The 27,198-nt window shown below is 36.5% G+C and overlaps 2 protein-coding genes across 2 annotated transcripts; both read left to right on the plus strand.

Annotated features, from left to right (window-relative positions):
- Positions 1–4,339: 4,339 nt before the first annotated feature.
- trpc4a (transient receptor potential cation channel, subfamily C, member 4a) lies at positions 4,340–18,167 on the plus strand. Its single transcript, XM_016528302.1, has 11 exons — positions 4,340–4,624; positions 6,830–7,233; positions 9,421–9,939; positions 11,798–12,143; positions 12,243–12,382; positions 14,487–14,818; positions 14,909–15,104; positions 15,311–15,505; positions 15,902–15,943; positions 16,197–16,286; positions 17,160–18,167. Exons 2-11 carry the CDS (start codon positions 6,856–6,858, stop codon positions 17,673–17,675), a joined length of 2,754 nt encoding a protein of 917 aa, XP_016383788.1. The 5' UTR covers positions 4,340–4,624; positions 6,830–6,855; the 3' UTR covers positions 17,676–18,167.
- Positions 18,168–20,469: 2,302 nt separating this feature from the next.
- On the plus strand, positions 20,470–23,752 carry ftr54 (finTRIM family, member 54). Its single transcript, XM_016528275.1, has 4 exons — positions 20,470–21,051; positions 21,652–21,790; positions 21,886–21,942; positions 23,199–23,752. Exons 1-4 carry the CDS (start codon positions 20,470–20,472, stop codon positions 23,750–23,752), a joined length of 1,332 nt encoding a protein of 443 aa, XP_016383761.1.
- Positions 23,753–27,198: the final 3,446 nt, after the last annotated feature.

A 27,198-nucleotide genomic window follows, 5' to 3' on the forward strand; every position in this document is an offset into this window, starting at 1 on the left:
AATTGCCCCCTCTGATGCTTCATTAGTCCACTCACATTCCTATTACAAACAAACACAACAAGCCAATCTGTGATTGACAGCATTTCAAAATGCTTCTCCGAGTTTTATCACTTCATTCGACTTCCTGTGGCAGCGAGGTCAGAATGTGAGTACATTTTGAATGATAACCATTGCTGATGGAAACGCTGAACTCTAATCAGTTTCTAGATGCATTTCTATGGCATTTGGTTAGTCTGAAACGTCACGTGTCCAAAATGTGGGGTCATTGATGGGAAGCAACTGAGATGCCACCCAATCCACAAGCTAATGACGTATTTATTCACAGGACTGCGATGTGACAGCCACTCATCACACCATCTCCAGAGACTTGTAGCCTAGGTAACAGGAGGTGTTCCCCCCCCATCCGCCTTTTCTCATATATTTTCCTCATTTATTCTGTTCTGGACGCTTTGGATTTGAACATTGTTCAAGTGACAGTTCACCGTCAACCCCTCTCACATTTCTTCATTCAAAATAAGCAAACTGGTGCCCTGAGCGATGACAGCTCAGATTTCCAAGAGAGTTTTTCCACTGTTGTGGCTTCTGTGTGACAGATCAAGCTCGGCAGTGTGAAGTCAGCACGGAGAAAAGCCTGGTTTACCATCCATTCAAACTGAAAGAGCCAGACAAATTCAAGCTACCACAGAGAGAACATATTCCACTGCCATACGGAGACACGCTGCATTTATTAACCATACGCTAACGATAAAAGCCTGGAAATGGCAGGAAACTTTATGAATTAAGCTTGGTGAGATATGAAATGTAATTCTTTGGATAATGAAATCACAGGGAACATTTGCATTCGTTTGTTCCGTAAGCACATTTTGTGCGGGCAAGGATAAAAAATTTGCAAAGCTTCTATCTATCTATCTATCTATCTATCCTAAATACTCTTATTTAAATGTAGTGGTATGTTGAAATAAATTTTACAATACATATTTATAAAAACAGTTAATAATTTTGTAATTTGTTTGCTTTCTAATTATCTTTTTTGGCTGGTACCCAATTCGAAGCAGTGTATTTGTAATATGAATTAGTGTTTATTTTATACTTGTAATTTTGTACTTTTTTATACTTTTATACTTTTTATACTTTGTGTGCACCTTTAAACAAAGACACTGAAATGATTTTGAAACAAGAAGCATTGCATAAAAGAAAATGGTGAGTAGCAATGTGCATGCGCTACAACAATATTGTCTATTTTTCTAATTGCACTATTAAAAGGAGGTTTGCTGTCTTGCTGTCTGTACAAATACTAGTAGGGTCAAAGAATGTTGATCACTGGAACAAGCAGTGTCATGGCCATGGCCTCTCTAAGGGTAACATCCAATCAATTTTAATTAGCAGGTCTCTTTGTGGCAAACACTAATATGGTTTTAAACAGCTGCCGTGAATATAGAGGCCTGATAAAGCTTTTCTTTCCATTTCTCCACAAGTAGGCTATACACAAATTCTACCTGCACTAACAAAGAACAGGAGACATTTAATTTATTGTGTCTGGCCCAGTAAATCGATACTGACATTCTGCAAGATTACCCCATTTTATTATAATTCACTGTGTCATTATCTGCTCACATGCTTTAATGATCTAAATTGAGAACCTAAGGTCAGAATACACTGAAAATCTTGGTATTTGTTTAGAAAGATTGGAATCAAGAAGGTGATATTTGATTTGTTTTCTGTTCTCATTTTGATTCCCCTGTTCTTTTTCTTCATGTAGGTTGTGAGTATTTATAATGAGATGTGTGAATACCAATATATTTCTGTTATTGCCTGGAGGTAGCAGTATGCCCAGCTTTCACACAGGGGCTCATATAGAAACATGAACATCTAAAAGCTAATTCAGCTGTTTGTTTGTTTCCCCAGCATCCTCTCACTGCCATATTTATTTCCCATGCAAGGAATCTACAGGGTGTAGCACGTACAGACATTATATGATTTATTCACCCTGTGTTATTCTAAACAATTATAGCCAGGGGAAAGGTTGAAATAGGATAGCGTCTCCAGCAACACTTGAAGGAAAAGCTTACTATTTCTGAACTGAAAAAAGCAAGGTCTGTTCTTTTTGAATTGATTAATTGGCTTTAATTGGCATCTGGGATAAAAGCTTACACATTTGAATTTGTTTAACTTTGTTGAACATGTTTTTTTTAAAAAGTTGAATTATTTATGATTTGTTTGCTGCTTAGCCAGTTGATTTCAGTAGCTTGTTGTTAGTATGTTGCTAAGCTAATTGTGCAATACTCTAACAAGCATATAATATTTAATGAAAATAAAATACATTTTAAATAAATTTTAATAAATTTTTAATAAAATGTTTTAATTATTTCTTTATTATTAATTAATTTTTTATCAATACATTGAATGTATGGAAGCTCATTTCCACCACGGGATTAAAAAAAAAGCTTAATGACTTTTTCTGATTCTGATTTTTTATAGACATAAACTTGCGATTATGAGGGGAGAAAAAGTCAGAATTGCGAAATTGTGAAAACTGAATTCTGACATTTTTTTCCTTGCAATTCCAAGTTTACATCTTGCAATTCAGATTTTTTTCCCCCCACCATTAAAAATAAAAAAGGTAATTGCGACTTTTCATTTCACAATTACTTTGTCTTGCAATTGCGAGCTTATATCTCACAATTTTGCATCTTGGAATTGTGTGTTTTTTTAAAATCTCAATTCAGATTTGCGAGAAAAAAAGTCTCAATTGTGAGATAAAAAGTTGGAATTACCTTTTTTTCATCCTGTGGCAGGAACATTCTAGGATTGCCTTCACCATGAAGGATGCTTGCAAACATCTTCTACATCATTGAGAATCAGATGACTGATATTATGCAAACAACTGTGAAAGAGAAAGATTTAAAAAAATGAAAAGGAAAAAGGATAAACAGAAGCAGATTTTCAGTTTGGCCTGAAGACCTGCATATTCTCAGAGGAGTTTGAATATGACAGGTGGTGAACATTTTGCAATAGCTGCTGAGGAATTATGTGAAATTTGCTTTATGGCTCCACATCTTTGATTTGTATGTCCTTCAGATCTCTGAGATGACATGAAGTTCTCACAGAGAAATGTCTTTGGCTGCTGCTGCAGTTTGATTTGTCTTGCTCTGTGATGTCTGAACCTGTTAATCTGACAAATTGCAGGAAGGATGTGAAGTTTTAGAGTTGGCTTCTTCACACCTAATGCTTCAAACCCAGATCAATGACTCCGTTTAACAGGTTTGAACAGGAGAGACAAAAATCATCTCAGTGTCTGGACACATTTCATTTGTACTGTTTTGATGGCGAAGTGTATATGTGAATAAATGGCACAGGTGCTCTCCGGTTTACAGACTAGACTGTCCAAAACGTTCATCTGTTCTAACAGACAACTTGGCAATATGATAAATTCCTGATGATAAATCTGCAGGTTTCATTCTGCTGTTGAGCCAAAACAAATGATATTCAGAAGGACAGTGTCTCGATTTTCTCTGAAACATTTTCATCTCCATGTAAAATGACATTTCTATATTAACCAGTGCCTGAGATATATTACAATCAATTTTGAGATAATTATTGAGAATTTATTCAGTCTATTTTTCATATACATTATGTTGTCAAGCCTAAAGTCACTGGTAGGATTTAAAACAATTTATTTCCTTATCGTTGACTTCTACACGTTAAGTGCCTGAAGACTGACTGAAAGCACTATATAAAGTAATTATTATTATTATTGGTCCTGTGATTACAAACAGTGCCCATGAAGGAGCCAGCTTTTTCTAGGTATAATATAGGCTATTATATGTCTATTTTTTCCTTGTTAAATAATATTTTTCAAAAGTGCTTTTCAATTCATTATGTGCAAACCTTTTAACTAGCATTTAAAATCTGAGCGCAACTTTAAAGACTGTCCGTGATACTAGACGTCGAGTGGTGAACCGTATTATGGCAAGCCATTTTGACTTTTATTCATTCTCAGGATATGAATTCTTGATAACATTTAAACATGAATTGTTGATATCAAGAATTAAATGGTTGATCTCATATGGCAAGCCCTTTTGACTTTTATTCATTCTCAGGATATGAATTCTTGATATCAACAATTCAATTTTCACTAGTTAAAATGTTTATTCTTGATATCAGGAATTAGATTTCTACTAGTAACAATTGCCAGACAGGACATCTGGTAGCCTTTGCGCTCCAAGTCTCTTCAATGACCAAAATAACTCTTAACGAAAGATGAGAACGCGTCACACCAACGTGCGATGAAACCTACTTGGGGAAGCGACTATGCAAGATGATAAACGATCAAAGATCTCGCACATGCACTTTCTGGAGACAGACAACAAATATGTTTGGTTTTGGGAAACTATGCAGATTAGCTCCATCTTGAATGCGAAATGAGAGGATCGCTGAGCCTCGCTGCGCGTACAAATGGATATTATCTTCCCCCGTTCTATTTCTATCGTTGCGCTTTTTCGCGCTTTTTTCTCTGTGGTGGCGGTTGGAGTGTAACGGGTTTTCTTCGCGCTGAGCACCTGTTGTACGTTAGTTAGAAGGAATCAGTCACGAGTCGGTGCAACATCCAAAACCAACAGGTGAGGTGAGATTCCGTTATTTCATAAAAGGGCAGTTCACCGAAAAACGCAGATTCTGTTCTTTGCTCACCCACAGGTTGTTCTAAATCTGTGTGACTTTCTTCCGTTAAACACAAATGGAGGTGTTCGGCAGAATGACAGCCTCAGTCACCATTTACTTTGTTGCATCTTTTTTTTTTTCCATACAATGGATACTGAGGCTATTATTACATGTAGTTTAGTGTAACACAGTAAAAAGTAAGTCATACAGGTTTAGAACAACACAAGGGTGAGCAGGCTAATGACAACAGAATTTGCATTTTGTGTGTAAAGTGACAACGAGTTCCATTTTATAAAAGCGCTTTTCCAGAGAATTACTGTGGAATTTGAAAATCAGTGATACATTCAATCTCAAGTAAGTCTTTCTAAAGATTGCTTTTAACTAGCCTACAACACCGCATGAAATGTAGTCTGCTTTCCACACACGTTGCCTACCTTTATATAATGTGCATCATGTTTGGGCATCGAATGCGCGTGGATTATTTTTTTTTTTTTGACATTTTGCTAACTCGAAACGCGACAAAAACATCTATGGCCAGAAATAAGGAAGGCAGCTCACTATATTTTGAGACACAGCCTGCGGCAGTCATGAGTGGAGACTGAAGAGCGCACTGCGCACTGATCTGTCTGTGTTCATCAACCACTTCTGCACACATTATAAAAATGCCCTCGTAAATTATAGTAAAACCACTTCACTGGGTAAAAGGTTCATAAATAGACCAAATAATGCCAGAATTCAAATCTACGGGGTGCAGATGTGTCTAAAACGCCTTTAAAACTTTAATTTATGTACTTTAAGTTTGCACTAAGCAATAGGAAAATACAAGTATTAGATTGGGACTCATTATCAACAGATATTCAGTGACTCGGATCTGGGGCACAAAAAACCTGATTGGGACATCCCTAGTAAAAATATCTTGAGATTGTGTTAACCACATACCTTATTTAAGGTGTTTAAAGTACCCCTATTGTGCCATGTTTAAGGTATATTGTTTTGGGTGTCTCCTACAATAGGTTTACATGCATGCAAGGTCAAACAACGTTTTCGGTTTGTCAAAATATGCTTTTAATATCACCTCATTTTCCAACGATTCTCAAACGATTTGTTCGAAGTGGTTCTAAGATTCAGTCTCTCTAAACCCCTCCTTTCTGTGAGCCTACTCTGCTCTGATTGATCAGATGGCCCAGTCTTTTGTGACTAGTCTACTGCATACAGCGCATGTCAGAAACGATACACCCGTTGCCATAGTTACATATTTTGAATGCTCGATAGAAAATATAAACATCAATTATTTGTCGAACTGTTTCAAAAACAAGCATTTTGTGAATCCCGCAATGAACTGTTATAATGTTATACATGTTACCCCATGACGTGTAGCCATCACGGGAGTGGGAATTCTAATTATTAACGACAGTTCTTTCTTTTGGGAGACAACAACTTTATTCATCACACACTTTCGGCTGTACAACTTTGCAGATCATTTGCATGCACATACAGCTACATTACACACTGCATGAAAGACAATATTCGAACCGGTGGATGGAACCGGTAGTGATAAATTGTTAACTCATTTCTGGGTTTTGGTCTACAAAAATACAATATCCCCGCAGCAGTCTTAGTGATTTACATCAATCCAAATGACAGCTTACAAGAGGGCATTTTCAGAGTTCATTTGTGTGGTGAGGGAAAGCAAAACTGATCCTAACATTTGGATATGAGATGCCTCATAAACTGTTGGAAAAACGTCAACAGGTTGAATTCCCTGCAGACATTTTATTGATAACGTTAATGATGACATTTGAATGTACCGAGTTGCTTTGCCCTTAGACAAATAACAAAAACCCAGTCCATGGTATACATTTATGACTTAACCTACATCAAGTGCGCTCTTAACTCCATTAAGATCTTGTCCCATTAGAAGTATCTGAGGTTTTCATTGTGGCCTTCAACATAACGCCCAAATCTAATAACCTCCTCATAACCTCGAAGTCGACAGAAAACCAAGCAAATGAGGGCTAAGTGTCATGCTAATGGGATGTTGGGTGTGGAGATGATGGTTTGCAATGCTTAGAGCCATTTCCTCTGTAATGCATGATTCCTACCCTCATTTACCAGCATCCTTTCATTGTCTGTACTTGGTCTCTCTATTTCCATCTCTCTTCTTGCCCAGTTGTCTCACATGAAGGCATAGCAGCAATGTCACAGCTCTACTTTCGCAGAACGGAAATCTTCTCTTACAGGGACCGGATCCCTCTGCGGATAGTTCGAGCCGAGTCTGAACTGTCACCGCTGGAAAAGGCCTACCTGTGTGCTGTGGAGAAAGGCGACTATGCCAGCGTCAAACAAGCGCTGATAGAAGCCGAGATCTACTTCAAAATCAACATCAACTGCATCGACCCTTTGGGACGGACAGCTCTGTTGATTGCCATTGAGAATGAGAACCTGGAAATTATTGAGTTGCTGCTCAGCTTTAACGTGTACGTTGGGGATGCGCTTTTACACGCCATACGAAAGGAAGTGGTGGGGGCTGTGGAGCTGCTTTTGAATCATAAAAAGTCCAGTGGGGGCATGCAGGTAAGATGGCAATCACTGACAAATTTACTTCAGATTTTCCTGTATACCCGAAACAATTTGATGTCTCACCTACTGTACCATCTCTTGGGTCCTCTTTTCAATTCAACGTGCACTTGCTGGAATTCCCAGTTGCCTTGGTAATCCCTTCTTTTGTGAAGCGACTGTAAATGTGCAGATTACGTCCAAACTGTTTCAGAGCGTTTCAAATAGTTTTCCTGACCATGTCGCAGTGATACCTGGAACCCGAGAAAGCACTAATCCTCTCTGAATGTGATTTGTTCCCTGTAGACCTGGCTGTTTAATTAAAAGTTTTGAAAGTAGTGCTCTTCTTAGTGCTTTCTTGCTTTTCCGTGAAGATGACTTGTATTATCCTATTCACTTGCAGCTGAAGATTAAGTAATTTTCCACTTTGTTTGAAGGGCTGTGACCCCTGTTACAGATAAAGTGCTAATGACTTTAGTGGCACACAGTGTAGCAAATTGATCGTCATGCCACCATGTCTCACAGAAAAATAAGGTGAATTTGTCATAATATCTGGTTGAGCAAATTAAATGCATAATTACGTTTTTATTTTTTTTTGTGGGATAGCACAGAATAATTGAATCATGCACTGAGCATCTTAAAGACTTTGTTCAGACAGGCAGCAAAAATCAAATTTCTTGTTGTATACCACAGAAAATTCCACTCAAATGCATTTTTTATTGTAGTCTGAACAGCAAAACAAAAACACATGAAATTTTACCTAGCCTTATTCAGATCACATTTTTATGTGGTTTGCAACCAGATTATAACTGGATTTTTGAAAATGTGTTTTAGTCTATCCCGCTTGGGTTTCAATTTATTTGTATAATTTATGGCATAATATGTAAAATAATACACAAAGCACAATAGTGCCCAAATTATTTTTTCTCAGTTTTACCTTGTATATTTAACTATGTACCAAAGTCATCTTTTAAGTGTGAGTAAATAGTAATATTTTATCATAGACATACAGCTACATCCATTCCAAAATTTGAGGTCAGTTTTTTTTTTCTTTTTGAAAGAAATGAATAATTTCAGCAAGAAAACATTAAATTGATCAAAAGTTACGACATTTCTATGAACTTTGAACTTTCTATTCATCAAAGAATCTTGGGGGAAAAAATGCATCACAGTTTCCACAAAAAAATATTAAGAAGCACAGCTGTTTTCAACCTTGATAATTGTAAGAAAAGTTTCTTAAAGACCAAATCAGTATATTAGAATAATTTCTGAAGGATCATGTTACACCGAAGGCTGGAGTAATGATGCTGAAAATTCAGCTTTGCCATCACAGGAATACATTACATTTCAAAATATGAAAGGTATTTCAAATTGTAATATATTTTTAATTAAATAAGTTTAGTCACTTTATTGTCCACAAGTGCAGTAAATAAATGCAGTCTTGGTGAGCATAAGAGACATCTTACCAACTCCAAACTTTTGAACAGTAGTGTATATACAGTAATTTAGCAACACTTTAATTGTTAATTTACAGACACAGTAGTGTATATACAGTAATTTAGCAACACTTTAATTGTTAATTTACAGATGCTACAGGGGGAGGACCCAGACTGCTTGTAGACAACTGAATGTGAGAAATTTAATTAGGCTGTTTAATATGGTGGCAAGAGGAACGGATCTCTCACCTTTCTGTTAAAAGTGCCAATCAGCTTTTTGATGAGTTGGTTGACTCAAGTAGACATCAGCTACTGTTTACATGTTTATCTATAGCTTGCACAAAAAATATCTGCCCGGGGGTGTAAGCAAGATTGACTGACTGAATTGACTTGCCTTGCCTTGCATGGAATTTAATTTACTGTAGAGACAGACACCATGAAGCATCCTGGGGTTAAAGTTCACAATGATAGCTTGTGGCTTCTTTAACAACAAATCAATTTCTTACCCAGTATTCTTGTCTTGTTTTCCAGTGAAAACATCATTAAAATAAGATACTACTGGGAAAGGTATTGTTTTCTGAGAAATCAAACATTAATGAGGTTTATGCTTGAAATATTTTCCAACAGGATTTGACAGGATTCAACTTGAAAATCATAATTCTGCTTTTTCAAGCAGATGCATCTTGTTTTAAACACATTTATACTAGAAAACAAGACAAAAATACAAAAGATTGTCAACTTTATCAACCCTGATTTCTTTCTTTTCAAGGTGCCTCCTATCCTGTTGGATAAACAGTTCTCCGATTTTACCCCTGACATAACACCCATCATCTTGGCCGCTCACACCAACAACTATGAGATCATCAAGATGCTGGTTCAGAAGGGTGTGTCCATCCCCCAACCCCACCAGGTGCGCTGCAACTGCATGGAATGCGTGTCCAGCTCAGACGTGGACAGCCTGCGACATTCCCGATCCCGTCTCAACATCTACCGGGCCCTGGCCAGTCCCTCACTCATTGCCCTCTCCAGCGAAGACCCCTTCCTGACAGCCTTCCAGCTCAGCTGGGAGCTCCAGGAGCTCAGCAAGGTGGAGAATGAATTCAAGTCTGAGTATGAAGAGCTTTCCCAGCAGTGCAAGCAGTTCGCCAAAGATCTCCTTGACCAAACCCGCAGCTCCAGAGAGCTCGAACTGATTCTGAACTACAGGGATGATATTAATCTCCTGGAGGATGAAGGGAATAATGATCTCTCCAGGTTGAAACTGGCTATCAAGTACCACCAGAAAGAGGTGAGTTTTGTGCTCTTCAGACGTCAACATTGGACAACAAGAGCTTTGAAAGCAATCTACAACTACTTCAAGATCATTAGCAGTAGCGCAAAAGAATCACTCCAGATAGGAACAGCACTTGAGCGTATTACAAAGGTTCATTATTACAAACACAGGTGTTTATAGTTGTTTGTTTCAGTTAGTAGTCAGGGACTGTTTTTGAACGACTGTTGATTTGAGAATTTGGTGTATTTTACATGTTGTGGATAATATATTTCAGGCGGTGTTGTTTTCTATTTAGCGAATTTTGGGTTTTAAAACCCAAAGAGTTTTAAAGACCCAAAGAGTTCTACTCTAGAGTAGAATATTTTCACCACAAGAAGGTAGTTTATTCCCTCTAGAGCAGTGGTTCCCAACCATGTACATGGATGCCCAGGTCTTGGAGTCTCTACTACTAAGCTGATGAGTTGAATCAGATATGTCAGACAAAGAAGACATGCCAAATGTGCAGTGTTGAGGACATCCAGGAACGTAATTGGGAACCACTGCTCTAGAGGGATGCTGCAGAGTGGCTGCAACATATGGATCTATGTTGCCCCCTTCTGTGCACATTAAACATTACAAGCTCTTTCTGTTTGAAAGGTAGAAGGAAATTTCTTCCTTTGCAGGAGAGGCTTCTATGTGATATACATCAACTTGTAGGCTTTTACTTTGCCATGCATATGTATGGTACTGTATTGCACTGCACTTGCTTAAACATGACTGAAAATGTATAAAGAAGTGATGTTACAAGCTGTGGAAGATATAGCCTTTTATTCACCTGTGGCCTCTGTATGTAATTCAACAGAGGCCCACCAGGATCTTATTATTCCATAGCTGAGTCATTGAAATTCCTCTGGAAGATCTTCCACATCACAATCAGATGATAGCAAATTAGGCTGAACGGCCAAAGCATTCTATCTCATTATTTGACTTTCATAAATTAGAGAACCAAAAAAGATAAATTAAACCTAAAAGGTGGTCAAGATATTTTCATTTGATAGTTTTTTTTGTTAAAAAAGTAATTTTTTTTCACTATAAATAATATATTGTAATAAAAAATATATATTTTGGGGTGGTACCTTTTCAATACCTTAAAAGTGCATATTAGTACGCAAAGAGTACATTTTACCTAAAATGTACCACCCCAGTGACAGCTTTTGGATTTTTTCCCCGAGAGTGCATAAATAAATATATAGCTTTTGTGAAAAATGAAATAAATAAAATACATATTTATATTTGTTAAATTTTATTTAATTACAAAATATATGTAGTATATGTAGTATGCTGATTTCGCTGCTACTGACATCACAAAATGACAGTCACATGTTTAAGTCAGTGTTTGGCTGGGTTCCATGTGCAGCCCAGATGGTTTTGCAAAAGATGCAGAAAAGCTCTCATGCAACATCCATAAAGGGATTTAAACCAGATATGATGAGAACCAGATAGAGCAGCCTGAGAGAAAAGAACAATGTGTTACTGTAAGCCTTTCTGTGCCTTTTTTGTTTGCTCTTTTTCAAATGGCACTTGTTTCTCATTAGGACATGGCTCCGTTACTCGTGTTCTCCTGCAGAGAGCATTTCTTATGCAACTGCAGAAAGTGATGACAGTCTCCATGCATGATAGAAAGCAGAAAATGATTTTGCTTTGCTGCACATTCCAGTGAGAAAATGCAAGCAGATCATTAAATTAAAGTTCAGCAAAATCTCAATAACTCAATGTATACATTACATGTACTGTTTGTCTTGATTTATTTAGTTAACAGTGAATTTACTCCTGTAAGAGACTCTTTTAGTTCATTCAGTGTCAATTTAATCTCTTTTCATTATTCTGTGGTTAGTTTGTAGCACAGCCAAACTGTCAGCAGCTGCTCGCATCTCGCTGGTACGATGAGTTCTCAGGCTGGAGACGCCGCCATTGGGCCAGCAAGTTCATCACCTGCATGTTCATTGGATTCCTCTTCCCTTTCTTTTCGCTGCTCTACCTGATCGCTCCCAAGAGCCAATACGGCCTCTTCATCCGTAAACCCTTCATCAAGTTTATATGCCACACTGCTTCCTATCTGACCTTCCTCATTCTCCTGCTGTTGGCCTCCCAACACGTGGACCGCAAGGACAATCGTGAGTCCTCCAAGCACCGTCCAGAGCCCACCACTGTGGAATGGATGATCCTACCCTGGGTTTTAGGTAATTTGTATTTATGGCTGAAAAATCTGATTTGAACAGATTTTGATTTGAATTTCAAAGAGTTGCAGATTAATTTTCTTGAATTTCTTTGCTTTACAGGATTTGTGTGGGCTGAGATCAAACAAATGTGGGATGGTGGCTTTCAGAATTACATTCACGATTGGTGGAACCTCATGGACTTTGTCATGAATTCTCTGTATCTGGCCACCATCTCTTTGAAGTTGGTCACTTACGTTATGGTAACAAATCAAAAATAAAGTACTCTTTTACACTTTTTGTAAAAACTGAATTTGGCTTAAATTTACCTTTTTGCTTTACAAACTGAAACATTTCCCTGGTATTTTATGTGTGAATTATTATTTGTCAAAAGTACATTCCAGGCGTTGGAACAATCCAGTTGGAACATTTATTGAAAAAACTAATATACAGTAAAATACAATACTGTTCAAGATGTTTTTAAAAGTCTCTTATCCTCACCAAGACTCCATTTATTTAATTAAAAACAGAGTAAAAACACTCATATTGTCACGAATAATTGGGGCCAAGCACCTATTGTATCTGTTAGTTTTCTTCTTTTTATTCTTCATCTTCTGCCTTTAGTCTATGGCAGCCCATAGAACCGTACGGTAAAAAGTTGTGAAATTTGGCACACTGATAGAGGACAGTCTCAACATTAACCACAGCAAATCTGGAGTCTCTAATTCAAACCATAATGTCTAAAGTTACACATATGTTTATGCTAATAACTTCTGAACTGTAAGGTTTAGAAGCAAAATTCCCTATGTGCAGTAGTTTTTGGCACAGTACTACCTACTGGTCAGGAGATATGAAAAATAGATATTTTTGCTGTAGCTTCTGAATGGTTTGTAAAAAAAAAACCTAAGACTGGTCTCTTCAGATTCCCACATTTACCCGCATTTCCCATATTGGCTCCTAATATCTTGAGACAATGCCAGAAAAAAATTACCCAAGAGTTTTTTGATGGACCAAATGGTTCTCGAATAATGCATCAATGAAATTGTTGGCATAGTTTAGATGTGAATATTGTAATATAGTAACATGAAATCTCCAAATATCAAAGAAAAAAAACATTAATGAAAAGAAATATAGTACATTAATTTAATAAAAAATAAAATTATTGTACAATTATGGTCTCCAGTCTGTGTTGACCACAAATAATATAAGTGTACCTACTTAAGGAACAATACCAAAGGGTTAATAAATGTTTAAAAAATGAAATTTCATTTACTAAAAAATTTAATTTCAGCACAAATGTTTGCATGCCAAGTAGAAATCTCACTTACTAACCAGTTGAAAGTGCTGCTAACCAGTGCTGGGTTGTGGTCCGCATAACTGTATATTACAGCACAAGCATTTTTGATTGGCTGTGATTTGCATTCAAAACATTTGGACTTTCATTGTGGACAAACAAATTACTTGTCACTGGAAAATGTATTGGGTTGTGCCTGGTTAGTAGGGCTGCACGATAAATCAAAATGAAATCGAAATCGCGATTAGACAGAAGCTGCGATTGTCATGCGTATCTTTCAGTGAAGCACGGTTCTGTGATCAGTAGTAAATCTCCATCCGAAGGCCAGAGGGCGCTCTCACGCGGAAACTCCAAATACGCCCCGCAGAAGAAACCCAAGAAATGCCTATAGCGGTTGCTGAATAAACAGAAAATTTAAATGCTTATATTGATTCAACGTAACTAATAAACACACGACTACGGCAATATATGGTTTATCTAAGTTCTTATTATTATAATTTTCATTATAATAAAGTATATCTATAATGCAATGCTAATCGACAGCCTTTATCACTGCTTAGAATACTATGAAATATGTTGCGTGCCTTATTCTGTGTAAGAAGCCACATCATCTCACAGAACGATTTATTTCAAAAACTCGACTGACGTTATGAAGTGAGTTTGGAGTAAAAGCATTTTATTAAATGTGGTATTTTCACATGCTTTCAGATGGAGCAGCATTTACTACACAGAGCCATAGTTCACTGAGAAGCAACGCAAACAGCTGTCATTATCGCGAACGATTTCTTCGATTTCATAATCGTATGATTATATCGTCTGCGATTTTTTTGTGTAGCTTGTCAGTGAACTACGGCTCTGTGTAGTAAATGCTGCTCCATCTGAAAGCAGTTGATGGAGATTTACTACTAATCACAGAACCGGCTTTACTGACAAGATGTGCATGACAATCGCATTCGATTAATCGTGCAGCCCTACTGGTTAGGACAAGATATTAGTCTAGTCTTAACTGGAAAGAGGTTGACCAGAGGTTTGAAATGATGATACTGTAATTTTCAACACTTATCTTTCTGCAGCACTCTGAAAACTACGGGCAGCGGGACTTATGGGAGATGTGGCACCCCACCTTGGTGGGCGAGGCCTTGTTCGCCATTGCTAACATATTTAGCTCCCTACGACTGATTTCACTCTTCACAGCCAACTCGCACCTGGGCCCCCTTCAGATCTCTCTCGGCCGAATGCTGCTGGACATCCTCAAATTCCTCTTCATTTACTGCCTGGTGCTACTCGCATTTGCAAATGGACTCAATCAACTGTATTTCTATTATGAAACTGATGGCGAAAAAAATGATAACAATGTCACATGCAAGGGTATCCGCTGCTCAGTGCAGAACAATGCATTCACCACGTAGGCAATCTCATATCTATAGATTTGATCTTAATTTTGCTTGTTTTGCAGTAAAATAGTGATATTATGTTTTTGGATTGTTTTTTCCAGCATGTTTGAGACATTGCAGTCATTGTTCTGGTCTATATTTGGTCTTGTTAGCCTGTATGTGACCAATGTTGACGCCAAACACGAATTCACTGAATTTGTTGGAGCCACAATGTTTGGGACCTACAGCATCATCTCTCTGGTGGTGCTTCTTAATATGCTCATTGCTATGATGAATAATTCCTACCAACTTATTGCTGTAAGTGCTGTAAATTATTAGTTTGTTTGTTTTTTGGGCACAATTAGAAAATTATACATTTATTTATATATTTTAAGTTTTTTTATATCACTTTTTGCCTTGTTAGTTCATTTTATGCCCCTTTGGTGTGACAAATGAATTACAAAAATTATTTCAGTTTACTGTTTAATTGGCATATTCAGCTCTTCTCTTTGGTTGTTCCACAGGACCATGCTGATATTGAGTGGAAGTTTGCCAGAACAAAACTTTGGATGAGCTACTTTGAGGAGGGCGGCACGCTGCCTACTCCCTTCAACATCATTCCAAGTCCAAAATCAGCATGGTACCTCATCAGATGGATCAAGACCCACTGCTTCAATATTAAACACAGAAAAAGAACAGAGACGTTTGGATCACTCGGGGTAATAAGCCATTTGCTCTCCTCTTCTGTTTATAATAAATATTCAAATTTGGGTTAGTTCACTTAAAAAATTCTGTCATCATTTATTCACCCTCATGTTTCTGAAGTGCTTTTTCTTCAACAAAAGATGATTTTTATCGGAATTTTTATGCTGCTCTTTTCCAGACAGATGGTGATTTATATTGTCAATATACAGAAAGCAAACATCACCAACCCCATGTCTTGTGAAGTCATACGATTGCTCTGTATGACGAGTAATCTTCAAAATGTTCAAACGAGGCTAAATGATTCAGTGAACAAAATGATTGGAGCTGCTGAGGTTTTCACTGCCTTGTAATATAGCAAAGTAGGTGTCATGAAAAATCAATACAATTTATCTATTCTCTTTTTTTCTCAGATGCGTGCTGCCGAAAACGTCCGCACAAACCGCCAGTACCAGGTAATGGTGTCTCTTTCAAAGCAACTGATCATTAAATCTGTCTACAAAGTGCACTTTGCATCAGATCAACAGATGAAAGGTTCCAGCTCACCACAATCTCTTATTTCATACAGTGTAAATCAACTCAAGTCCTTCTGAATTTTGACATTAATCTCCCGTTCAAATACACTTTGACTCTTCTGAAAGACTCTATGGGCTGCTTGTTTGGTCTAATCTTTTCTCGGTTCATAATCAAATGAATTAATTTTTTTAGGAGGTACTTAGAAATCTGGTTAAGCGGTATGTGGCAGCAATGATTAGGGATGCCAAAAAAGAAGAGGGATTAACTGAGGAGAACTTTAAGGTAAAGTGTACTTGTTTTTTATATATTTATTATTTACATACATATCTACATAACTTTTATTTTTACATTTTCTGTTTTCACTTTAGTTTAACATTTAGTAATTTTATGTGCTTTTGTCAATTTTATAAGATTTCTTTTTGGATTTAATTTCATTTAATTTATTTAATATTTTATAACTTTATTTTTGTTGTAAGCCAAAACTTACAATTTCCATTTCAACATTTTCTAATATTTATATTTTATTCAGCTTATTATATTTAATTTATTATATAGCTTTATTTAATTTAACATCAATTATTTTCTAAGTTTTGGTTTATAATAAAAACACTGCTTATTACACAGCTACTTATCAAACAAAGAAATAATTAATACATAAAGACAAATAAGTATATAAATAAATTAGTAAAAAAACAACTCCAAATGAATATTTATCTGTAAATATGTGTGTGTGTGTGTGTGTGTGTATATATATATATATATATATATTAGTGCAACAATTAATCGTGATTAGTCGCATCCAAAATAAAAGTTTTTGTAATATGCGTGTGTACTGTGTATACTTATGTATATATAAAGACACACATACAGTATATATTTTGAAAATATTTACATGTATTTATATTTATATTCATATAATTTATATTATATATAAATATATTAAATATATAAACATAACATATTTTTCCTAAATATATACATGCATATGTGTGTATTTATATATACATAATAAATATACACAGTACACACACATATATCATGTACACAAAAACTTTTATTTTGGATGCGATTAATTATATTTGATTTTTCTTAAATTGTTTTACATCAACTGTACATTATAGTTTACTGAGCAATGTGTGGTTATTATAACCATAGGAACTTAAACAGGACATCTCAAGCTTCCGTTACGAGGTGATGGGAATGGTGAAGGGCACTAAGATTGGTGTGTCGAACTCAAAAGGGCACACAGGAGCTTCAAACCTAGTGTATCCTGATAACCCTCTAAAGTGCAATTCTACTTCAGCTGGAAGTCAACTAAAAGGCAAAATGAGACTGCAGAACGTCGCCACCTCTGTGATCCAGGTGGGCGGACCCAAAGCCAACTCCTGGAAGCCTGGCGGCTTAAGCGGCCTAGCGGATGGTTTCGTCTCACAAAATATTGTAAGCAATCAAATGAACCGCAAAGGGCCAAACAACCCAGGAGAGATTTACTCTGTGTCAGAAGAAGCTGGTGAATCTGAAAGTGAAGAACAGGATGATGACGAACAGGGAGAAAACGAGAACCAAAACAATGAAACAGAGAAGGACGGAATGAATGAGACTTTGCAAGAGGATGAAGAAATGTTATATATGCGTTATATGTGTGATGAAGAGATGAAGGAGGAAAACTAATCTGAAGGAAGCAGATTATAACAGCATTCACACTCTGAAAAAGTAACAATCAGATTCCGAATGCTGCAAGAGAAAGAGAAAGATGCTGTTCTCCTGAACTCTCTCTTTATCCCAGAAGCAGCTGTGGCGAAGGTCCAGTGCAGGGCGCTGCGTCTGTATGATCTGAACATCAAGTGTTGTTCTGGAGGCTCAGGGATGATTGCCACTTTTAGGAGAATATGGGGTCCAACATTGTCATTCACAGTGATTTACACTCTCAACTGTGTAAATGCTCCTGTAGTTTATCGCTGCTCTGCTTCCCTTTCTGCTGAATCATATATGAAGGAGCAATAGCCGACCCCTTGCTATTCTAGACTTTTCATTCTGCCTTACTCTGTTAGATGTAGCATTTTATGCTATCTGTGGTTCCAACGTTAAGAGATGTCATTACCGTCATGCAACCTAATATCTTTAATAAAGGTTACTATGCAAATATTTACAACTTTTTACCTTTTTAGTCACGTTTTGCATTGAGCAAGAGGCAGTTGTATAAAAGAAGGAACCGGATGAAGGGTGTCTTTTTATAAACATGGATTAAAGTCCAAAGTAAACACTACATATCGTTAAGTCAGTATGGTACAATGTACTCATGTAATCATGTCCGTTTCCTCCTCCTCTCATTTGTATTCATCCTAAAGAACAAGGAGAACGTCTCGGTTACGTATGGTAACCCTCGTTCCCTGAAGGAGGGAACGGAGACTTATAGAGTTTGCACAGTACATAGTCCTTTATGCTTCTAAATGTCTTATTCCATCTATCCTTGTTGTTTCCATAACAGATTATTGCCTCTTATTGCAGATCATGAATTAATGCACAAATATAAATAAATAAATATATGCTGTACTATGACTCAGTATTATTGTGAGTATTATTGTGAGTGACTCAGTATATATTTTCATAACCAGAGGGAAAAAAGAAAACCTCACACTGCATTCAAACAGCACAGTGAGAGAGAACTTAAAGCAATAAACGTTATATTAGATGTAAGGTAAATTCTGTTGTGATTAATTTGATTTTGACCCATGGCATGCCATATTTTAACCAGCATCAGGTTATCTACTATACTAATGTAAAAGGAGGATCTGTAATGGTTTTACTGTAAATAGGCTCAGACTCCTGCAGTGCTGCACAGTTTGATGGGGTGGGAACGTTAAACTGTGGGCAGATTTCACCATCTAATTTGATTCACATTCTCCATCCTTCACCAGGATACAAAGGCCTATCTATAATTTATTTGAATTAGCACCCTAGAGAGTCCAGTGTGCAGCCCAAGGGCACTTGAATGAAGTTTAAAAGAGCAGCGAGTCATTTGCACTGCAGCAAGGGGTAATGCGCTGACACGCTATGCTTTGTGAATGCTAAAATCCAGAACTACTGAGCTGACCTCACAGGGATTTTCAACAGTTACATCACTGAAGAGGGATAGAAAAATACAGAAAATTTGATCTTTGTGTATTCCAGACAGGCTGCCAGTCCGTGTATTAGTGGTGAGGATGCTTCAGTGACTCTTTCTGCAGGTTACCAGTAGGTGACAACAAGCAATTTGTATATTAATTCAACTGATTCGTTCAAACACATTGAATCATTCAGGAACAAAACAACCTTCTGTTGTTTCTTTATGAGTGAGTCACTGAATCATTCACTCAACCGATTTGTTCAAAAACAGAATTATTCTGGAACAAAAGACCACTACTGTGTGTTACTTGGAGATGTGCAAAAGCTGATTCTGCTTTGACTTCCTTTGGAAGTATTTTTGTTGGCAGAGGGAAAATGGATGTTTTCTAGATATACCCTAATCACAGCCTGAGTACACTGTGCATAGGGGAGACAGGGCTAGGTGTCACACACAGAACAAAGGTTTATATTTAAGTAACTATACGTTTTGGGCTCAAAAGTCCCATTACATAAACATCTCTTGATTTCAACAACCTACAATAAAAATTAATCTTATTACAATTTTATACTATGTAGCAGTTGCTACATAAGGTTTGCGTTACGGCCATTGCTATTTGCCGTTCTTGCCATTGGATTTAAATGGAGCCTCTATCGGTCATGGAGATGGGTACTGTGTTCTCTCGCAAAAACGATTTCGTCCTGTGAGTGAACACAAAGTTGGTGATGAATATAAATATTGAAAAACTATATTTCAATGTTTTTGCAAGCGAACACAAAGGTTCTCAGGGGAATGCAAGACTTTTGTGAGCAAATACAACATTTTGTGGGGGGATGCACATGTTTTGCTCTATCTCATATTTTTCCACCATCATGCCCTCTTACAACACAAAACTTCCATTAATTCATGTCTCAACATTTTCTGACCCAAATTTGGCAATGATCCGATGAATCTCATTTATTAAATTTCAGTGCTACAATTCTCTGGAATCACTGAGTCCATTCTGTTTGTTTGTGTGGGTGCTGCACATTGTAAATAGCTATTCTGGTACTAGTGACTACTAGATCAGTATCTTTTAGAACACAATCTAAATGACTCTGTAGACCTTTGTTCAGCTAGTCACTTCTTGTCAAAACTCAGGAATGTATCTTTATTACCAGTGCATTTCTCAGCAATGTTGTAAAATCTAGTTACTGTAAAAGAAATCTGCTTAGTGACCCTAGTGGACTTTTTAATGGGACTTTGTTAATGTTAAATACGATCACGTCTTACAGACACGCCTGTTCTGCAGCCTTCTCTTAAACACAGAACCAGGAAACTAGTGTGGTGTTGAGCTGTCTTTCTTCATCTACATGTATTCAAATGGCAGAAGCTAGACTTTATGTGAGCCGGGAACAGTTCAGCTGTTCGATCTGTCTGGAACTACTGAACGATCCAGTGACCATCCCCTGTGGACACAGTTACTGTATGGACTGTATTAGACGCCACTGGGATGCAAATGCTCATGAGAGACAATACAACTGTCCTCAGTGCAGACAGACCTTCACTCCAAGACCTGGTTTAGGGAAAAATGTGATGGTTGCTGAAATGGTGGAGAAACTGAAGAGGACAGAACTCCAGCCTGCTCAAGTTTCTCACACTGAAGCTGGACCTGGAGATGTGGAGTGTGATGTCTGTACTGGCAGAAAATATAAAGCCATCAAATCCTGTCTGGCGTGTCTGAACTCTCTCTGTCAAAGTCACTTTCAACAACATGAGAATGTCTTCAAAGGTGAGAGACACTGTTTGATTGATGCTACTGAGCAACTAGAGGAGATGATCTGTCCGATACACAATGAGCTTTTGGAGATTTTCTGTCATACCGACCAGATGAGTATTTGTATGCGGTGTACGATGGGTAGACACAAAAACCATGATGTGACAGGAGCAGAGAGAAAGAATCAGGTATGAATTAGAAACAATAATGCAACTAAGCAAATGCTTGGCCATCACATGCATGCCATGTACTTGCTTTTGGTTTTGAATTGCTTGCCAGCCCATTTCAACAAAGTTAATAATCCACTGAAGAACCTAATAACCAAATGAAATCCCTCTGACCAAGCACTAATGCGTAAAGTATAATTATGGCTTGCAAACAGTACATTACAAATGTTTTGCCTTGTGTAATAGTATGCATTTTTAAATTTACACAAATCCAAAAAATACAGTTAAAGGGTTAACATTTTTTCACCCAAAAATGAAAATTACTCGCCCTCATGTCGTTTCAACCCCATAATATGTTCGATAATCTTCGGAAGACAAATTAAGACATTTTTTAAGAAATCTGAAAGCTTTCTGACCCTGCATAGACAGCAACGTAACTACCACGTTCAAGGCCCAGAAAGATAGTAAGGACATCGTTAAAATAGTTCATGTGACATCAGTGGTTTAACTGTTATTTTATGAAGCTAAGAGAATATTTTTTGTGTGCAAAGAAAACAAAAATAATGACTTTATTCAACTATTTCGTCTCTTCTGTGTCAGTCTTCGATGCGCGTTCACGAGAGTATCACGACGCATACGTGTGATGCTGCTGATGCAGGAGCCGGCTTTTCTAATTATGGGAGAAAATCTTTCTCTAAAAGACTAAAGAAAAAAATGGACAATTTCCTTAATTCGGAGGTAGTGGTTGTATCTGGTTTGGGTACGTTGAATTAATTCAGGAATGAAGCATGTAAATAAATACTACTGTATATTAAATACAAAGGATTACATTAAATATGTTAATTTTTTTCATAGTAATGCGCTGCAAATTTCCTACCGATGGACCCAGGAACAGGAATCAGATCCTACAATGTATGTCACTCCACATAACCTCAAACATGTACACATATGACATGACTTTCCACTGACTGCTACTGTTTTAATAGTGAATTTAAAGGCATGAAACAAAGGTTGTGAAAGTGTTTTCTTCCTATTGTTACGTATATGGGAGTTAAACGGCTTCTTGAACAAGAAAAAATGTAGGGCGGGACTTCATTTTTTCCATCAGGAACTGATTGGATCATTGTGGTTTGCTATTGCTGCAGTCTCATGTGAATGACAGGTTGTCCCACCCTCGGGCCATAAACACGTCATCAGAGAAGAGGAAAGATGTTGTAAGAGAGAGGGGAAGTTATATTGAAAAATTTAAGAAAACTTTGTGTGCAAAGAAAACAAAAATAATGACTTTATTCAACTATTTCGTCTCTTCTGTGTCAGTCTTCGATGCGCGTTCACGAGAGTATCACGACGCATACGTGTGATGCTGCTGATGCAGGAGCCGGCTTTCTGACATAGAATGTACATCTTTCTTAGTTCATATAGTCTGGTTCAAATAAATGAGGCTGGGCAAAAAATTGCAAGTCATCCTCTCTGTCAAAATCATCAGACATGTTTACGAAGACAGTGCATCCAGGTTCTATAAAATATATTTATATACAGTATACATACAGTATACATATATATATATATATATATATTCTAATTAAATATGTTAATTTTTTTCATAGTAATGCGCTGCAAATTTCCTACCGATGGACCCAGGAACAGGAATCAGATCCTACAATGTATGTCACTCCACATAACCTCAAACATGTACACATATGACATGACTTTCCACTGACTGCTACTGTTTTAATAGTGAATTTAAAGGCATGAAACAAAGGTTGTGAAAGTGTTTTCTTCCTATTGTTACGTATATGGGAGTTAAACGGCTTCTTGAACAAGAAAAAATGTAGGGCGGGACTTCATTTTTTCCATCAGGAACTGATTGGATCATTGTGGTTTGCTATTGCTGCAGTCTCATGTGAATGACAGGTTGTCCCACCCTCGGGCCATAAACACGTCATCAGAGAAGAGGAAAGATGTTGTAAGAGAGAGGGGAAGTTATATTGAAAAATTTAAGAAAACTAAAGTAAAAAAAAAAAAAAAAAAAAAATTTTACAAAAATGATGTGCACAGATACATTTTTTTAATATAAATACTGCAATATTCAAAAAAATGTAAATGTCAATTTTGATTTCATGGCGGCTTTAAATATTATGTTTAATATTGTATTGTATCTCCCTTAGATTCACACAAGCTCTCAATGGATTCAAACACAATGAATGAAACACTCCTACTGTCTGGAGGAAACAGAGTGGCTACAAACACTGGCAAAGTCCAGCTATATCCCAAACATCCAGACAGATTTGATTGTTGGCCTCAGGTCCTGTGTAAAGAGAGTGTGTGTGGACGAGCCTACTGGGAGTTTGAGTGGAGTGGAAGAGCTGGTGTGGGAGTATCTTTGGCCTATAAGAGCATTTGCAGGAAGGGAAATGGTGACGAGAGTAAATTTGGATGTAATGATCAATCAATGAATTTGTACTGTTCTCCTTCCAAATACAAATTCTGGGACAGTAACAAAAAGACTAAACTATCTGTAAGCATTTCTAAATTAAAGACTTCTAGATTGGCAGTGTATGTGGATTACAGTGCTGGAATTGTGTGCTTCTTCAGCATCTCTGACAAAATGAAACTCATCTACGTAGTCCAGACCACATTCACTCAGCCCATCTATCCTGGGTTTAGGGTTTATTGTGGATCATCAGTGAAACTGTGTGATCCAGCAATGAACTGTACATGATTTTGAGAGAGATGTGAGATTCAAATCGACGTTATGGTATTATTTTTCTGTCAATAAATCTGTACTATAGTTTAGTTTAAAAAAAAAAAAAAAAAAGGACGAAAAAAGAATAACATACAAAGAGAAAATTGTAGATTAGATTTACATATACTGCCATTAAAAAGTTTGGGATCAGTAAAAATTGTAATGTTTTTTTAAGACGTTTCTTTTGCTGCATTTATTTAATCAAAAATACAGAAAAAAATTTAATATTGTGAATTTTTACAATTGAAAATAACAGTTTTCTATGTAAATATATATTAAAATGTAATTTATTCCAGTGATGCAAAGCTTAATTTTCATCAGCCATTAACCCAGTCTTCAGTGTCACATGATCCTTCAGAAATCATTGCTGATTTATTATCAATGATGGAGACAGTTGTGCTGCTTGATATTTTTTGGAACCTGTGATACTTTTTTCAGGATTCTTGGATGAATAAAAAGTTACAAAGAACAGCATTTACTTAAAATAGAAATATTTTGTAATAATATACACTACCGTTTGGCATCAGTAATTTTTTTCTTTCGTTTTTTGAAAGAAATCAATGCTTTTTTCCACAAGAACACATTAAATTGATTTAAAAAAAATTGATAATAAAGACATATATCGTTAGAAAATATTTCTATTTTGAATAAATGCTGTTCTTTTGAACTTTTTATTCATCAAAGAATCCAGCAAAAAGTATCACAGGTTCCAAAATAAATAAATAAATACAAATAATAAATTTGTTTTAAAAAAAAGCAGCTCAACTGTTACCAACACTGATAATAAATCATCATATTAGAATGATTTCTGAAGGATCATGTGACACTGAAGACTACAGTAATGGCTGATGAAAATCCAGCTTTGCATCACAGAAATATAATATAATATATATATATATATGTGTGTGTGTGTGTGTGTGTCAATGATGGAGACAGTTGTGCTGCTTGATATTTTTTGGAACCTGTGATACTTTTTTCAGGATTCTTGGATGAATAAAAAGTTACAAAGAACAGCATTTACTTAAAATAGAAATATTTTGTAATAATATACACTACCGTTTGGCATCAGTAATTTTTTTCTTTCGTTTTTTGAAAGAAATCAATGCTTTTTTCCACAAGAACACACACATTAAATTTAAAAAAAATTGATAATAAAGACATATATCGTTAGAAAATATTTCTATTTTGAATAAATGCTGTTCTTTTGAACTTTTTATTCATCAAAGAATCCAGCAAAAAGTATCACAGGTTCCAAAATAAATAAATAAATACAAATAATAAATTTGTTTTAAAAAAAAGCAGCTCAACTGTTACCAACACTGATAATAAATCATCATATTAGAATGATTTCTGAAGGATCATGTGACACTGAAGACTACAGTAATGGCTGATGAAAATCCAGCTTTGCATCACAGAAATATAATATAATATATATATATATATGTGTGTGTGTGTGTGTGTGTGTGTATGTAAACTGAAAAGTGTAAATAGTTAAAAGACACTTTTTTGTGTGTGTTTCTATAATTGCTACAGTATCACTGTGTTAGCAGCATGTTAACAAACTGAAATCATTTGTGAGTAGAGACTTATATGCACTTTGCATGTATTTGTGTGATGCACATTGCATGTTCCAAATCGGATATGAGGTTTCATTTCTGGACAGGCAGTAAGTGCCTTAGAATTAAAATAATTGTGTAAATAATACACAGAGTAAAAATACTCATTATAGGCAGTCTGTACACACAAACTGGACTGGAGCAAAATTTAAGCAACCTAGTGAAATCAAATGTATCTCAAGAAAAGCAAAACGTATATTACATTAAAGAATAATAAAAAGTTCTGGAAAAGTCATAACATTGTTCACTTTGTGAGTCTTACTGTCTTTCTATAACTTTTAAATTGATCCCAGATCCCTTCTATCTGACCTATAGCGCATGAAAATAATACTCACAGCTAAGTTATTTTTCGCTCTTTAGTTTTTGCAGTGATTATTTTTCTACAGTTTATATTGAAAGTGGCGACAATTAAGTCCGTATGAGTGAGTCACTGAATCATACACTGAACTGACACACAGAGATCATCATTCCTGCTGCATTGAATCCCGCTTTGGCGTCGTTTGGAGCTAACTGGCCAATAGAAACAAGCGATATACATTTATAACTTTGTAAGTTACAACATCAAACTTCTTGTTCGTGTAATACTGCATAAATTTAGCTCATGACAGCGGTTCTTTTAATTCATATTACAATTCTGATACAATACATTGCCAAATTCAAGCTAGAAGAGGCCGTTTTTGCGCTACTAGTGTCACCTAGCGGAACTACAAAAATACAAAAAAGCTTTGCAAAAACGCCCCAAACAAAGCTCTTGCATGTAAGGCAAGTCTCAGCAGGTAGAAGTATGCTACTTTCAACAAAAGGTCCAAAGGAATACTTTTGACTTAATGCTTGGCTTACCTGTGGAGAACAAACGTCGCAAGCTCGTCGTATCGTTTGAAACCGAACATTCCATCAAATTCCTCCATCTTGTAAAACACTGTTTGCCCTTGTTGTAGAGACCTGCACCCAACGCAACAGGGTGCGGCGCGGGACAACTCTTGATGGGCGAGTGCGGGTGCTGGCGGGAAGAGACTCGTGTGTGTGCGGGATGCGGGAGAATATAATGATTCGCGGGACTCCTAAAAAATATAAATTATCTAAGCATAAAATGTCTAAACCATATAAATTGTTATGTGTTGCACAAAAGCAAAAAGAACAACTAATAACATTAAAATGATTAACACAGACAGGCTAGGCAGCGTTTCTATTTATAACACGTGTTTAAAGCAGGGTTGCGCACTGTAGCCAATCACAGACTCAGCTGTTGATTTAAAGGGGTCATATGATGCGATTTCAATTTTTCCTTTCTCTTTGAAGTGTTACTTGGTGCATAAAGAAGATGAATTATGAAGCTCTTGGTGCATAAAGAAGATCTGTAAAGTTGCAAAGACTAAAGTCTCAAATCCAAAGAGATATTCTTTATACAAGTTAAGAGTCAACCACGCCTACCTAAAATGGCTTGTTCTAACACGCCCCCACATGTCTATGTCAAGATGTGGGAAGAGTAGAACACAAAATAATGTTCTTTTTAGCAACATCATATGACCCCTTTAAGTTAGAATCCACTCACCGTAATGCTGAAATTGCGTGCTCACGAATCGTCTAATTTTAACACACAAAGTGCAGACATTATGAAAGACATTATAATTGTGCATATGTTAATTGTGTTATAACAGAGCTTTATGAGATCGCGATGAACTGAGATGTCAGCTTTTAATGATAATAAAGGAAGCGCTGCTCGCATTCTGCCATGCCAAACCATGCACGCAGCAGCCCATGCTTGCTTTTCTGTTAAAAATAACAGTGGTTTGTGAATGTTGATGC

The sequence above is a fragment of the Sinocyclocheilus rhinocerous genome, unplaced genomic scaffold (genome assembly GCF_001515625.1).
Source record: "Sinocyclocheilus rhinocerous isolate Xijiao unplaced genomic scaffold, SAMN03320098_v1.1 scaffold603, whole genome shotgun sequence".
Taxonomy (NCBI): Eukaryota; Metazoa; Chordata; class Actinopteri; order Cypriniformes; family Cyprinidae; genus Sinocyclocheilus; species Sinocyclocheilus rhinocerous.